Raw genomic sequence first — 14,812 nt, 5'->3', positions numbered from 1 at the left:
ACGGACTTTCAGGGAGAATCTTGCTAGAAAGCGAGTCATATATCGATCACCAACGAGCAGATGTTGTGAAGGTTTGTCGGGCACGGAATTGGCAACGGCGCAGTTTGTATAATTGCGGATCCTAAATATGTAGTTGCAGCCACTAAGGGATTGGAATCCACAACTATGATTGGCTAATTGGGTGTTACTTACACGCCGTTGCCTTGTTCTTTCAGGTCTTCAGGGGTTCGAGCCTCGCCAGACTGCTTGCGTATCCCAGCGGCGCAGTCTGGATTCACAAAATTTATACAAGGCTTATTTCCAAACAAAGACAACTCCAGCCTAGCTTACAGTCGAGAGGGCAGTGCCATTCTTTCTGAAGCGACGTCGCGAACTAGGTCGGAGTGTCCTGAGCAACTCCTATGCTCTTTGTGCCCTCGAGAACCATGGATGCTGAGACACTGGCGTACTCGATCAAAAGGGTCACCACACAACGAGTAGAGAACAATATGTTTTATTCGCTGAAAAATTCCATAGATATTTTTGCCCCGTTTTGCGCTCCTAGCTAGACCCCGAGGGACCACCGTGCCCTCCCCTTCCAGTTCCTCCGTCTAATAAGAGTTTCGGTTTTATGTAGTTCTCGTCGAACTGCCTAAACAGTGCCGATGGATCTTCGCTGCTAAAGAGCTGTCGAATAGCAGCTGTGGCACTAAGACCTTGACCACCTTCGTTGTTAGAAGTTGATCGATTCCACCCGCTGCCACGCTCGCCAGGTCCGGCTTCAAGATCAGCATCTCCACCTCCCGGTATCGGACTCGGTCTCCTTCTGGGAGCTGGTGGTGGCAAATCTGATGTGTCGATGTCACTACCAATCTCCGAGTCTGTGTTGTTCCCTGAGACACCCAGCAAATCCACCCTCTCAAGGTCGTTGCCGTTCTTGACATCGAGACGGCTCGACTGTCTTCTTGGCATGGGATTTGGGGACCGATGTCCAGAAGCCCACCCGCTCCTGCCACCAGGACTTCCGTTCCTCTCCGAATCGAGGTTCCCCAGTGGCACCGTTGAGCCTCGACGAGGGGCGCTGAACCCGATGCCCGTGCCTGACCGTTTGTGCCAAGTCCCGCCGTGGATGGCTTCGATGTCGAACTCGTCGTCCGAGTCAATTTCCTCAACCACACCAGTCTTGATCTCCAGAATCTCCAACATGCGGGCGGTAGTTCCACCGAAAATGATGACGGTGAGCACAACGACGACAAGCACGGTCGCTTGCAAGGCAAACCTACTTTTGCCAGTGAACGCCGCGGCAAGAGCCACACCAACGGCACCGCGCAAGCCTGCCCAGAAGAGCATCGCTTGATAATTGTAAGGCAATACATCAGCAGCATCCCTGCCATGGCGCCGAGCCCTGTATCGGATAAACCAGTTGATGAGTCGCGACAGGGGGAAAACTGCCAGCCACCTTGCTGCGCATACCGATAGTACAGTTACGATGATCAGAAGAGGCTGATACACCAAATTTTTCTCCGTAAATAATGACAAACCGAGATAGATGAAGATGAAGTTTTCGGATAACTGCGCAAGGACTTGGAAAAAGAACTTGGTGGTCAGCTGAGTCCGGCGTGACATGTTGAAATAGGCATAATGCTTTAGTGTGATGCCGCAGAAGAGCAGCGATACAATGCCTGTTGCAGTGTTAGAACTTGTCCTTGGAAGATGTGAATAAGGAGGAGCAGGTCTTACCGGACATTTGGATGGCCTGTGAAAAGAAATAGGTCGAGTACGCAATCAGAACAATCATGCAGCTCTCCATCTTAGGATACCGCCTAAGGTAGGTAAACTTGAGGAGTACGGCAGCCAATATGCCAACAACAGATCCAATTGCCAAGCTGCCGAAAAACTCCTTCAAGAAATACCAAATACCATGGATGATACTGACTACGCCGATTCGCTGTCCGTTTCCTTCCGCATGTTGCGCCGACTCGAAAATAACAATGGCAATGGCATCGTTCAAGATCGACTCGCCAAAGATAACCGTGTACAGCTGCGGGTCAACCTTGAAGGAGTTGAAGATGGCCAAAATCGTGACGGGATCCGTGGCAGACAAAGACGCACCAACTTGAATTGCCTCTCTAAAGGTCACCTCCAGCCCTTCGAGCGGGATCCTGGTATATAACCATAGTAGCACACCGATGACGACAGCCGATATGGCGGTGCCGGCAAAAGCAAACGTCAGGATCGTGCCAATATTTCGAAAGAAGTTCGCCTGGTGTAGTTCGTAGCCGGACGAGAGGATAATCGGAGGTAGCAGAAGGTTGAAGAAGATTTGCGGACTGAAACTAAGCAAGCTTTGGATGTTGTCGCTGCCGGAGATTCGGATGACAAGGCCAACGACCATACCTGGTAAAGGTCCGTGTCAGTGGGAGTATGGCAATAGCAGGTGTGGGAGTAGCATCCTTACCGGCAAAAATGGAGACAACGGTTTCGTGGACAGCCTGAATCTTCCTCTCCTGCATGATATAACTCGTAAAGAAGGCAGTCATGAGAAGCAGGATGAAGATGAAGATGGCCATTGCAGAGTACATCTCCTGCTTTGTCGGGTTGTCGGCTGTTGTTGCATCTCGTTAGCCTCTGTAGATGCGCTGCACATGGAGAGGTGGTTTGGCCTACCACCAGGATCTTCTTCATCTCTCTCTGGACACAGTTACGTTAGCATTGATTCGTAGGAGCCAAATTGGCGCAAACAGAAGGGTTATACATACTTGCGAGCTCCGCCAGGGAGCCAGCAATCACCTCGGAGAGCATGGCGAGGTTGTAGTTGTGTTTTGTATGGCGGCACTGGCGATTTCGAGCCTGGCGCAAAGTGTTGCTTGGACTGAGGCGTGTCGGGGAAAGAAGCAAATGTAGCTCGGCGGAGAGCAGCGGCGAAGATTCTGCGAAACCATGAAAGCTCTAACCGATTGTGGATGTGGAAATGACGACTGTCCGGGTCGATTGTGTTGACATCAGACCTTATTCCTTCGAATGCCGGTCCAGATGTTGTTGATGTTTGTCAAAGTCGCCAGGTTGGAGTTTGGACAGATTGGATTGCGTTATCGTTTGGGAGAAGGCGGGAACAAGGCTGGTCTTTTGTCAGGCTGGTGCATAGCGGGGCAGGGACCTGGGGGCCTGTGCTTGGCAAAGAAGACAGCTTTCTTGATTGGACACTTGGCAATCGGCGTCTGATCACTGATCCCCGCAATCACATCCTCGAGGTCACAAGTGGAGCTGTCCAGGAACGGGATGGAATATTTTGATCCATTGTTCATTGCTCCAAGAGATGTATTCCTTCAATTTCGCGACTTATGGTTACCTATGTAGATTTCGAGGAGTGAAAACCTGTACCGAAAAAGGGGAACTTAATCAATGAATAAATTTATGGCGGACTTCCAAGGAAAAACGCTCGAATGTTTGTCACATCCAGTTATTTGCAAGGGTTCAGTTGAGGAAGTCTTCACGTCGTGAAGAGCGAAAACAGAAAACACAACATCTGCACCGAAAATCAATGCTCGAAGGGGTTAAATCGGAGACATCAAATGTTATGAAACGCGCAGAGACTTACCCAATGTAGTTCGAATTTTCTGTAGAGGGCCTTTGGTCAAGAGCACAACTTATCGACATGTCTGGCCTCAGCTCCAACCCACCTATAAAAGTGATCAATCGTAGCCGGTGTCTATGAATCGCTGCGTGACCACTACCACCACCACTTGATCAGAGGCTGCCTGGGCTGAGCTTGGATGTCAAGAGCACACATGTGGTCCGTTTAAGGTGTCAGGAGGTTTCTTCTAAACACGAGTAAAGTCAAACAGGGAAGCTCTGGGGTGTAAATTCACCATGACATGAACATCGAAACCCCAACCCAGTCTTGGAGTCTCCACATGGTGCCGGTCCACACTCCTGGTCCGGGGTTGCCAGAGCGTGACAGCTCTTGCTGGGGATTTCCCCGCAACCTTTAAAATTTGAAGACTCCAGACAACATCGAGATGCATTCCCCGGCCAAAGCGACTTGTGATGGGACTCACGACGGAAGACTGCCAGAACTGCCTGCACACATGCAAGATCGCCCCTGCCAAAGTCGCCTCCGCTAGCCCTGGATATACAGTTCTCGCCTCAGCTCAGCGGCGCAAAGACAATCGAGAACAAATCGAAGCCTCCCGCTGCCCTCCACTGCCTGGACCGTTCGCTTCTGCTTCGTTAGAGATAAAACATTCACAGTCCCTGCAGGATATGCACATCGGGCGCATGTATTACCGCCTCGTGCTTTTGTCTTGGACTGCTATTCGTCCGAGATAGAGAGCACAGCCCGCTTTTGACACAGCACTGTCCGAATAAGCGATTTTTGGTATAGTAGACAACGGCTTGCAAATAAAACATCGACTCCTAAACTGACCATCTGTTTGTTACACCAGCTCATTACCATGCGTCGATCCGGTACATATTGCTGATATCTAACAACAACAACTGAACTCAAGCACGCCCACATTCAAGCCCATGTCAACTCTTACTCCGACTGCAGATTGAGGCCATTGTTGAAACTACTCTGGCTTGCGTGCGTACGCAACGCGAGTCGTGTACATGCCGTGGATTCTGGTGTCCTTCAGCTCTCTCCTCAACGCGGCACAATAAGTGCTGATTTCCTCTGGGGTCCAGCCCAGCACGAGGCCCCAGATATAATTGACGTATCCTTCAAGGTCCGATTCCACCGCCACCTTGGCCCAGATTCCCAATTCCTGCTTTGTCTTGTCTCTGGGCCAAGCGCCAACAGGCACCAGGATGTCCTTGATGACAATATCAACGAAGCCAGCCTTCTCCATGCACTTTCGGTGGATGTCATCTTCGACAATCTTGAAGGTTCTTCCGAATTTGTTTCCGCCCTCAAAAAAGACCTTCCCCCACTGGTCAAGGGCACTGCCCTCCTCCACGGTTCCATCCAGGCTGAAAACCTTGACGGAGTTGGCGACATCCTCAACATAACCGCCCGGCGTGCAGCAACGGAAAGCCTGGCGATAGAACTCCTCCCAATCCTGTACAACGCCAATCAAACTGCGTGAATGGATGTAATCGAAGGTGTTGTCGGGCCAGGTCCATTCACGGTTCAAGTCATCGATTTCGAACTTGACATTGGCGGGAACCCAGGTAGGCTGAATGGGCGAGACGTCAGTGCCGATCACTTCGGCGTCAGGGAACTCGTCGGCAAAGTCGATAGCCCAAATGCCTGTGCCAGTTCCAATGTCGACGGCCTTCTGGATTTTCTTTGGAAGTGGGGCGGTATACAGCTTTCCGGAGGATGAGGGTGTTCAAGTGATGGAAAATGTCCATCGCTTCGGCATGACGCACGTCATTGGGCTGCCATGCTTCAGCATTGCCAACGTCGCTGTGATACGTTCTTCCGAGAATGTTGCGATACTCAAAGATGCTCTGTGAGAGGGAAGCGGTGCTGGAGAGAACGGAGCCGATGGTGGAGGCGGTATCGTCCGTATCGTCGGCGGTATCTTCCCCTTGTGCTTGTTGCCAATGCGAAGCTGGCAGAATGCCCAAGTTGCCTGCGGCTTCAGCAGTGAGCGGGGCCGAGATCGGGACTGGCGGCCCCCCTGCCGCCGCCGCCGCCGCCGGTGGTGAGGCGGGAGCCGGCGTTGCCTTCTTAGCTTTGGGACTGGCGACCATGCTTGCGATATTGGGTGTTGGGGGGGGGGGGGGGGGGGGGGGTAAGATAACGGATCGAAGTTCTAGTTGAGGTCGTCTAGGCAAGGCAACAACGATGAAGCAGCTTGACGGGGAGACTGGTTATCTCTGGCAGATGCTGTCCTTTTATGGCCCGAAGGTCAATCCCCTGTAAACAAGGGTTCTGAGGCCCTATCCCTCATACAGAAGCTGATTCAATATACGGTTGCGTTGGCGGTTGCTACGCTGCAGGTAAGTCGGTTAAGATAATGTGTGCCATCATGAGCTTTGCAAACTTTCTTGAAGAAACGTATGATCATTGTGAATCTAGACCCGCGACGAACCGAAAGTAGTAGGACTGAGAGGACGGGAAAAAAGCAGCAGGGGACATCCAAACCGGCTCTTTATCTGAATCGATAAGTATGAGCTTCTGGCGTTGCTTTTGTGGGTTATGACTGTGGTATGGACGATCGCATTCGACGACAACTCTGGTGATGTCTGCTGTTGTTGCGGACTTCATTGCCAAGCAGGCGACGTGGGCGTTTACATCTAGAGCGTAGTGTCTTTAATTACTGTGCCTCCGCTGCGTTGCGGGTCACTGCAGCAACTTTGAGCTCAAACACTTCTGATGGGAAAAGGGATACAACAAGATGACATTCATATTCGATATGCCGGTCCGGCAGAGACTTCAGCCAGTCTCCCCGTGTCCCATCCGTGCTTATAAGATCAGAGGGGCAACATTTCGAATATCTGAGTCTCTTTTTTATGCCGAGTTCAGCCCGGGATTGTTGAAGGGCCCCTGCACAACCTTGTGCAGGGAAATCGGGGTCTGAAAACAGGTCCCAGTAAGTGCCCAGTGAGACATTTGGGGGTGCGCCAATCTGTTTCGCGCGCGAGGTGCGTATGAGGGTCATAAGCCCAAAAAAGTCTGTTTTGGCCAAAAACAGCTTATTTTGAGAAAGTCTAAAAAGAGCTTTAGAACTTTTCGTTCAAACAGGGAAAAACGGAAAAAAGGCGCTGCATTTGGGCAAATATATGGTGTATTTTGGTCAAATTATGACTTTGAGACACAGATACTAATAACACCGCCATGACCTTTGGAATTGGGCGTTATCATCATTGACTAAAATCGTTCGATAAATTGAATAGTTCGATCCGTTTTCTTCTAGTGTTGGCCCTGAAGAAGTTGGGTTTTGGGGATAACGATCAAAGAAAAATGTCTGATTAGGTCAAAATCCCTGTTTGAAGTCTCAATCTTTTTACTTGCTGACCCCAATACGCACCTCGCGAAGCGAACAGTCTTTTTGGGGTCTGTTTTCAGACCCCCTTTTCCCTGTAAGGAATCTCTCGCGTGTCTCATCGGTTTGGCTGTGCTCCCCCAGCCTTGTAATTGTTAGTGCATCCGTCTCATAGTCTAGTCCTCGTTTGAGTCTCTTGACCCTTCCTCCTGTCCGACCTTGGGCCTGCGACTGCCCTCATTCAGCGAGTTGAGGATTCGCAGCAATCGATCCAATCGAATCACGACGGTCTCGTGGCATTCGTTGACTTGCCCGCGTGACGATTACGGACAAGCGACAAGCTCGCCTGAGCACCGAGCTGTGTGATGCTATCGTTTGCTTATTACATAACATCCGGATCAGCCCTTGTCCATTTTCATCACTTCAGTGCACTTCAGATTCGCCTTTTACGTTTGTTTGAACGAATTGCATGTTGGGTTTTGGTGGGGCAGCAGCAGCTTCAACAAGGGCATCTCGATATCACTGGCGAATCGCTCGCTAGGCACTGGGCCGTGGTGGTGTAATCCGCACTATTCCTTGCCTCCTCTAACAAACACTAACACACCAACTTCTCTCCTCCTACAGACGACCTACATAACCATCCCAACAACCCAATCCCGACCCAACTGCGCATCGCAACAAAACACTTCTTCCCAGCAGCTCAACGCAGAGGGAGTCGTCAACACTCTATCCCTAGCCGTTACAAAGGCATCCGTTGCGCGCGATCGAGAGACGCAGGTCACCCAAAGGCATCGATAGCCCGCATCTCCGCATGACGTCGTCATTAGCAGAGCATCCAGACCGGGCCCGCCCCGCAGGCAACGAAGGCCATCAACAACAATCGCAACCCAAACCTGGTCGCGAAGAGCCGGCAGCACGCCTCAGTACCGGTCGTCGTGACTTTGCGAGCGATAATACCAACCAGCAATTCTTCCTCGGCGAACAGTCGCCACTGCTCTCTCCAGTCGATAACCAGGATGGCTCCTCCAGCGACCAGGGTGCCGACTCGGCCGACGAGTTCCAAACCACAAAGAGCGTATGGTATATGATCCTTTTGACCATCAGCATCGGCGGCCTGCAGATTGCGTGGTCGGTTGAGATGTCCAATGGATCTCCATACCTGCTCTCTCTCGGCATCAGCAAGTCTATGATGGCTTTGGTTTGGATTGCTGGTCCTCTCTCGGGCACCTTGGTGCAACCATACGTCGGCATGATGAGTGACAACTGTCGCATTCGCTGGGGCAAGCGCAAGCCCTTCATGCTTGGAGGTGCTGCCGCCACCATTGTCTCGCTGATGTGCCTTGCCTGGACCCGAGAGATTGTTACTGGCATTCTCGGGCTCTTTGGTGCCGACCCTCAGTCCGAAGGCGTCAAGTTTTGTATCATTTGCACCGCCGTGCTCTGGATCTATATCCTTGATTTCGCCATCAATACTGGTATGACCATCACGATTGGCAAACTGAGTGTACATGCCCTGCTAACCTGTCAATTCTAGTCCAAGCAGCGATCCGCGCCTTCATTGTAGACTGCGCACCCACCCACCAGCAAGGTACGTACTCCCGCGATAATACCCCAAGGCATCGACGCTATCGATTACTAACGTCTTGAAGAGATGGCAAATGCTATGGCAAGCAGGTTCGTAGGTATCGGCAATATTTGCGGTTATCTCGCCGGATACGCCAATCTCGCCCCGGTCTTTTGGTGGCTTGGAGATAGCCAGTTCAAGGAGCTCTGTGGTATTGCCAGCCTTGCCCTTGGTACTACCGTCCTCATGACTTGCCTTTTCATCAAAGAGAGGGATCCAAGACTTGAGGGACCTCCAGCAAAGGATAAGCCTGGGGTGGTTGCCTTCTTCAAGAAGATTTTCACATCGATCAAACGCCTGCCGCCACAAACCAAGAAAGTCTGCCAAGTCCAGTTTTGTGCCTGGATCGGTTTCTTCCCCATGCTCTTCTATACCTCATCGTACATTGGAGAGATCTACGCTGAGCCATATCTCGAGGAAAATCCGAATATGACTGATAAGGAGCTCGACGAGCTGTACGAAAGGGCAACACAGGTTGGCACGTTTGCCTTGCTCATTTTCGCCATTACCAGTCTGGCCACAAACGTCTTCCTGCCATTCTTTATCGCACCAACCTACGACCAACCAGCGGTTACGGCCGATGCCCCTGCCGAGGCTCCTTCAGTAATTAAGGATTACGAGCCCGAACAGAGGTCATGGACCCATCATCTGATCATCCCCGGATTCACGCTCCGTCGTGCCTGGATGTTTTCGCAAATACTGTTCACCTGCAGTATGCTTTGCACCGTCTTCGTACGAACCGTTACAGCAGCTACCGTTCTCATTGGTCTGGTTGGCATCACCTGGGCTTTGACTTTATGGGCGCCCTGGGCAATCATTAGCGCTGAAATATCTCGGCGTGACGAGGAACGGCGGTCTCAGCAACAGCGCCTTTCACCTAGTCGCCTTGACGCCCTGGACGGGTACTCATCCGATGACAATCAAGACAGCGACCTGGGCAAAGATGAGGAAGAAGCAGCAGATCAGGCCGGCGTGATCCTCGGTATTCACAACATGGCAATTGCCGCACCGCAGATCATTGCTACGGTGGCAAGCAGCATCATCTTCCGCCTCTTTCAGAAACCTCGAGGAACGCCCGGTGACCACAGTATTGCCATTGTCTTGGCGCTCGGCGGTATCACAGTCTTGATCTCGGCCCTCTTCATTCATCGTATCCGGGACGAGCCTACTGTTACTTATGACGAAATCAGTGCGGTAGAGGAAGGAGATGCCGCTCCGAGACCGAGCGTACATAGTCGAAGCCGCTCCTTCGATCAACCTCCACGAGCGAGCCTCGAACGCGCAACCCTTGTCCGGAATAAGAGCTTCGGTGGCATGGAGTACTAAAAGCCTGCCATGCACATTCAACCTTTGGAACACGAACTTGACCTCGGCTCTTTCTCGATACCTCGGGGGTATAGACCATTGGATACAGACCATACGCTAAAGTGGGCAACCAAACCTTCAGAAGAGCGGGGCATTATGGGAAGATGCAGTGAGTTGGGTTTTTTTAATCGTTTATTTGGGATCTTTAGTTTTGTAGCCTGGGTAATGGTTCATCAGCGCCGCGCACTGTTCATCTAAAGACACTCGGTCACTCAACGTTATCGCGGTGTCTCGGTATGACTTTCCCCTTTACGGATTCTTGGGGTGATATCTTTAGAACAGTATTCCTTCCTCAGGAACTAGTTTAGACAGTGGTCTAGGGTTAATACAGGAAAGTATCACACTTGTCACGCTTCCCGAGGTAAAATCGCGAGGTTGTCAAATCCAAAACGATCCAAGGCATTCTAGGACACTGACCCGGATCTGATCAAGCAGTCAAGGTCATCAATCACGCAACGGCTGAGAGTTTTCACAGAGCCTCCAATAGGCTCATAGTCAGCCCCGTGTGTTTGATGCCGCGGGAGAGATACATACAGGCTAAACTCCGAGGACATCGATCCCGCTCATCAATATCGAATGTACATACAAGATCGGAGGCTGTCGTCCGTAATTTGCACTCCAACTCTGTGCGTGATCTGTTCTTCCTCCAGTAACGGACCGTTGTCCCCTCTCCCAGATTGCTGTTTGATACATCCTGCTCCGAGAAGATGCAACTTAATTATTACCATATGCATAGGTAGTCTCTATGAACGCGGGTCCGAGATACAATAGGCATTAGAAATCCCTCCCATACCCATCATCCCAAGAGGTATTTAAACATCGTTACGTACGCGTCCCTTCAACGTCCATACCTCCCCTAAGTACCCTTCGACCCCATTTCCCCCTTCATTTCACACCCCCAACACCACCGCAAAAAAATGAAAACAACAACCCTCCTAGCCGCCGCTCTCGTCAGCCTCCCCTTTTACCCAAGCCACCCTCCTCTGGGACGGCCGCTTCAACGACTTCACCTCCGCCGCCGACCTCAACAAATGGTCCTGGTCAAACCAAGTCGGGCCCTACCAGTACTACATCCACGGCTCCTCGCCCGTCGACAAGTATATTTCCCTCTCCGAGACCTTCAAAAACCCCAACGACACGCGCTCCCGCCAGGGCGCCCGGTTCACGCTCGATTCAACGGCGTACTGGAACGGGCAGAACATGCGCCGCATAGAACTCATCCCGCAGACCAAGGAAGCCACCATCAACAAGGGCAAAGTGTTTTATCATTTTTCGATTATGATGAGGAGTGATAAAAACCCGCCGAGCGTGAATAGGGAACATCAGATTTGTTTCTTTGAGAATCACTTTACCGAGTTGAAGAGTGGATGGATCTCGGGGGAGTCCGGGGGGACGGGGAATGTCAATTTGCAGTGGATGACGAATAGTCAGAGGAGTGGGTGGAAGACGGAGTGGAGGGCGGGGGTTTGGCATAATGTTGCTTATGAGATTGTAAGTCTTTTTTTTTTTTTTTTTGTTCTTTCTCTTCTCTCGGCGGCTGGCTTTTTTCTGGTTTTCCTGATTTTTGTTTGTCCGTGTTGGGTTGAACGGAAAGTCATACATGTGGAGGATAGGGTAACTGATTTGCCACGATACTATACAGGACTTCAGCGCCAACAAGGTCGGTTTGTGGCACTCCGAGGGTGGCGAGCCTCTGAAGCAGGTCGTCGCTCCTGTCTCGGTTTCGACTTCGTCTAACGGCGCGGACTGGCACTTGGGCGTCCTGGAGCTGCCGAGGAACGGGTATAGTGATACTACAGAGGACTTCTACTTTTCTGGCGTGTACATTGAGACTGGTCCGATCACTACTGCTATTGGTGGTCCTTGAAGAAGGGAATAAGAGTAGGGATGTGAGGGAGTTGATGGGGATGAGAACGGCGGGAGTGATGGGTAAAGAGACCGAGTTCATTCTATTGCAGGTTGTTTAGTCAGAGACTGACTAGATACTGTCTTTAAAAGTTCGGCAGCCAAACAGGCTAAGAAAATGTAGTTCTCTCCCAGACTCCTTTGGTATAAAGCAATAAGAAACTCGGCCGCATATTAAGCAAGACTGTCACTTGCTACTTTTACCACCACAGAGGCCTCTGCTCCTTCCTCTTCTATACTTGTAAGATAAAGAGCCACTTCCTTCGAGGCAAGCAACGAAGTCAACATGCAAAGCGATTCGCTCCTCCCTCCAACCTGTCTCCCCATGTCTCACATCCACAAACCACATCCACAAACCACATCCACAAACCTCATGAGTATGCTCACCTCGCCCACCCCTTCTGCGCCCTCGGGCCCGCAGTGCTCTTATTCCTCGCCCCCTCCAACATATTCTTAAACTCCCTAAACAGCGCCTTAACCGTGCCATTCGCCTCCCACTCCTCCACAACTTTAGCGACTAGCTTGTACTTCTTTTTTGTTGTTCTCTTCTTACGCTGCTCCTTGGTTTCACCTTCCCGCTTCTTGGCGATAGCAGCAGCAGCGGCCAGGTGTCCGTCTTCCGATAGACGGGTGTCGACCCAGTCGAGCAAGGCGTACTGCCAGTGCAGCAGGTTGTGCGCCGTCTCGGCGTTGGAGTGGCACACGGAGCCAATCTTCCATGTTCGAGAGGCGGCGGGGATGGTGTTGCCGTCGGCGTCGTACTCGTCGGGGTCGTCACCTTCGTCGTCAGGGGATGGAGAGGGGGAGGTGTTGCCGGGGACGGGTTCGAGGAATTTGGGATGGGAGAAATCTTTGTAGTAGGGGGAACCGGAGAAGGTGATTTCGAATCTGGGGGGTGGGGAGGTTAGTTAGTTTCGAGTAGGATATTGGAGGGAAAAGGAAGAAGCTTACTTGGCAGGATGTCCACTCCTTCCGCACGCCGCGCAGTTACTGGAAAAGAGACTCTGCTCATGCGTCTCACCACTAGTGTAATAAGGTCGGGCCCTCAACGCCATGTAAAAGTCCGTCTTCCACGCTGACGAAGCGAACTTGCTCTGGGCCAAGCCACGGACCTCGTCATCGAGCTTCCTCCAGCCGAGTCTGTACAGCCCGGCAGTCTTCTCCGGGAAGTTGAGGTGGACTTTGTAATGGACCAGCCACTCGACGACGTCACGGAAGTGTTCCTTGAGCGGCTTATGCGCGTGTCTGGTGAACTCAAGCGGGATACCAACCTCATCAGGCGCGCCGATGGGGGCGTCGGAGTCGTCTTCAGAGATGAAATCCTGCATCTCTTCGTCCTCGTAGGAACCACCCGCGTTGCCCTTTCGTTCGTCGTTGTCTCCGGTATCCTCCGAGTCGGGAGAGATCTCTCTTCGCTTCTTGCCCTTCTTGTCTTTTTTGTTGGTCTTCTTATCCTTCGTCTCCTTCTTTCCCTTCCCTTTATTTTCCTTCCCCCCCTTGACGGCCTCTTCCTCGTCCGTTTCCTCATCTTCGAACTCTGAAAGAGCGGGATTATCAGAATCCGTGTCGTAGTAGCCCCTCTTAGGCAGCTCGACTTCCGATTCCTCATCTTCCTCCTCATTCTCCAAGTCGTCGATAGGCTCGCCCGCCCGTTTGCGCCTCAGCAGCTCTCTCGCCTTCTCCTTCTCCGTCATGGGCTTTTTGGCACGACGTTTGGCTCTAACGGGTTGTGATTCCGTCGACGATGTAGCAGCAGATGAGCCAGGGCCTGTACCGGTAGCGGCCTTTTGTCTGCCCTTGCCCAAACGACGAGGCTTCTTATCCTCCTCATCCTTCTCCTCATCTTTCTTTGCCTCAGATGTATCAGACTCCTCTTCCCCCTTAGCCGAGCTCGCCGAAGATGGATTTCCCTTCCTAATCAGCCGTCGCTTCTTAGCCGGGCTCGACTCCAACTTCTCTCCACCGCGTCTCGTCGTCCTTCTCCTAACCGCCGACGACAAAATTCTGTCAGAGTCCGAGTCATCATCTTCCTCATCTGCATTCTTTCCCTTGCCATTCCCCTCAATCTTCCCCTCATCCCCATCTCCATCCCCATCCTCCTCACCATCCGTCAAAACCGTTATCTGCCTCTTCACACCTCTAGTACGCTGAGTCAACAACGGCATGCCATCCTCTTCATCCTCCTCATCCAGCACAATAACCTCCTTCTGAGCTTTCTGAGCACCAGAAGCAGAGCCACCAGTAGCGCGGGGGTTATGAGTTACCGTCACCACAGCCTGCGAAGAAAACACAGGCAAGTCATCATACTCAAACGCGGCTCCACCATACTCCTCCGCCTCGGAAGCCGAGTCGGAGTCGTCGATGACAATCGTACGCTTCTTGGCCTCGGCCGTGGAGATTTTGGGTATGAAAACCGCTGAGGAGGCGGGGAGTTGCCGGTCGGGGGATATGTCCTCCCGTTGTCGCTGTCGTGTCGGCGTGGGTGTCATCGTTGTGGCCGTGGTGGTTGGTGCGGCTGGGGAGCTGCCAGCCGCTGACGCTGAATCTTCTGGTTTTTTTACTTTCCCACTGCTGCGGGTAGATATTTTCTTGATCGTGGGCGGTTTGACTCTTGGTTGGCCTTGGGAGTTTTTGTTAGATTGAGATAAATGAGGTTGGTCAAATCCGTTGCGAGTGAGAAAAGTGCGAGTGAGGGAAGAATGATGGGGTGTGAATGGTTCGGAGGGGTAGAATTCAGTTGATGATTAACTCACCTAAAGCAGCCTCCAAGGTTTGTTGTTTCGGCTTTTTTGTCTTCTTTCCTGGTGGCATGGTTGCGGTTCTGGTTCTAGCCGTTGGTTTTGACGGTTGGGATAAAAGCGATGCGGAGGTCAAGGCGCAGGAAGCAAACGGAAGAGGACCCGTTCTAAAACTGAAAAATAAAATAAAAAAAATCGGCAAGGTTGCGAACCTGAGTGAATTCTGAATCGAAGATGACCTTTGATGTTTTATCTATCGATTTGAA

At 51.7% G+C, this 14,812-nt stretch overlaps 5 protein-coding genes across 5 annotated transcripts; 2 read left to right on the top strand and 3 right to left on the bottom strand.

The window, feature by feature from the left end:
* Positions 1-450: 450 nt before the first annotated feature.
* B0H65DRAFT_274656 (Sodium/hydrogen exchanger family-domain-containing protein) lies at positions 451-2,924 on the bottom strand. Its single transcript, XM_062822796.1, has 5 exons — positions 2,739-2,924; positions 2,647-2,670; positions 2,438-2,584; positions 1,720-2,388; positions 451-1,661 (listed from the first exon to the last, which is right to left on the bottom strand). The coding sequence occupies exons 1-5, from the start codon at positions 2,779-2,781 to the stop codon at positions 541-543; spliced, it is 2,004 nt and encodes a 667-aa protein (XP_062679827.1). The 5' UTR covers positions 2,782-2,924; the 3' UTR covers positions 451-540.
* A 1,440-nt stretch (positions 2,925-4,364) lies between these two features.
* B0H65DRAFT_578967 (S-adenosyl-L-methionine-dependent methyltransferase) lies at positions 4,365-5,679 on the bottom strand (the record flags this gene model as incomplete). Its single annotated transcript, XM_062830744.1, has 2 exons — positions 4,365-5,267; positions 5,290-5,679. The coding sequence occupies 2 exons, from the start codon at positions 5,677-5,679 to the stop codon at positions 4,551-4,553; spliced, it is 1,107 nt and encodes a 368-aa protein (XP_062679826.1). The 3' UTR covers positions 4,365-4,550.
* A 491-nt stretch (positions 5,680-6,170) lies between these two features.
* On the top strand, positions 6,171-9,864 carry B0H65DRAFT_430396 (major facilitator superfamily domain-containing protein; the record flags this gene model as incomplete). Its single annotated transcript, XM_062824880.1, has 4 exons — positions 6,171-6,217; positions 7,713-8,389; positions 8,449-8,502; positions 8,564-9,864. 4 exons carry the CDS (start codon positions 6,171-6,173, stop codon positions 9,862-9,864), a joined length of 2,079 nt encoding a protein of 692 aa, XP_062679825.1.
* Positions 9,865-9,999: 135 nt separating this feature from the next.
* B0H65DRAFT_578945 (uncharacterized protein) lies at positions 10,000-12,021 on the top strand (the record flags this gene model as incomplete). Its single annotated transcript, XM_062830743.1, has 3 exons — positions 10,000-10,012; positions 10,859-11,394; positions 11,546-12,021. 3 exons carry the CDS (start codon positions 10,000-10,002, stop codon positions 11,768-11,770), a joined length of 774 nt encoding a protein of 257 aa, XP_062679824.1. The 3' UTR covers positions 11,771-12,021.
* A 170-nt stretch (positions 12,022-12,191) lies between these two features.
* Positions 12,192-14,619, bottom strand: B0H65DRAFT_430588 (uncharacterized protein; the record flags this gene model as incomplete). The annotated part of the gene is made up of 3 exons (XM_062824889.1): positions 12,192-12,696; positions 12,760-14,428; positions 14,562-14,619. 3 exons carry the CDS (start codon positions 14,617-14,619, stop codon positions 12,192-12,194), a joined length of 2,232 nt encoding a protein of 743 aa, XP_062679823.1.
* Positions 14,620-14,812: the final 193 nt, after the last annotated feature.

This window comes from Neurospora tetraspora (assembly GCF_033439725.1).
Source record: "Neurospora tetraspora strain CBS 560.94 chromosome Unknown B0H65scaffold_6, whole genome shotgun sequence".
Taxonomy (NCBI): Eukaryota; Fungi; Ascomycota; class Sordariomycetes; order Sordariales; family Sordariaceae; genus Neurospora; species Neurospora tetraspora.
Note: the sequence above shows the minus strand (reverse complement) of the source record. Positions and strands in the feature narration are given on the sequence as shown.

Excerpts from the sequence above, each read along its gene's own strand:
- B0H65DRAFT_274656 (XM_062822796.1), bottom strand. The coding sequence starts at position 2,781 with ATGCTCTCCGAGGTGATTGCTGGCTCCCTGGCGGAGCTCGCAA. Across the intron at positions 2,585-2,646 it reads AGATGAAGAAGATCCTGGTG|CCGACAACCCGACAAAGCAG; the intron begins GTAGGCCAAACC and ends ATGCAACAACAG. Across the intron at positions 1,662-1,719 it reads ACAGGCCATCCAAATGTCCG|GCATTGTATCGCTGCTCTTC; the intron begins GTAAGACCTGCT and ends ACACTGCAACAG.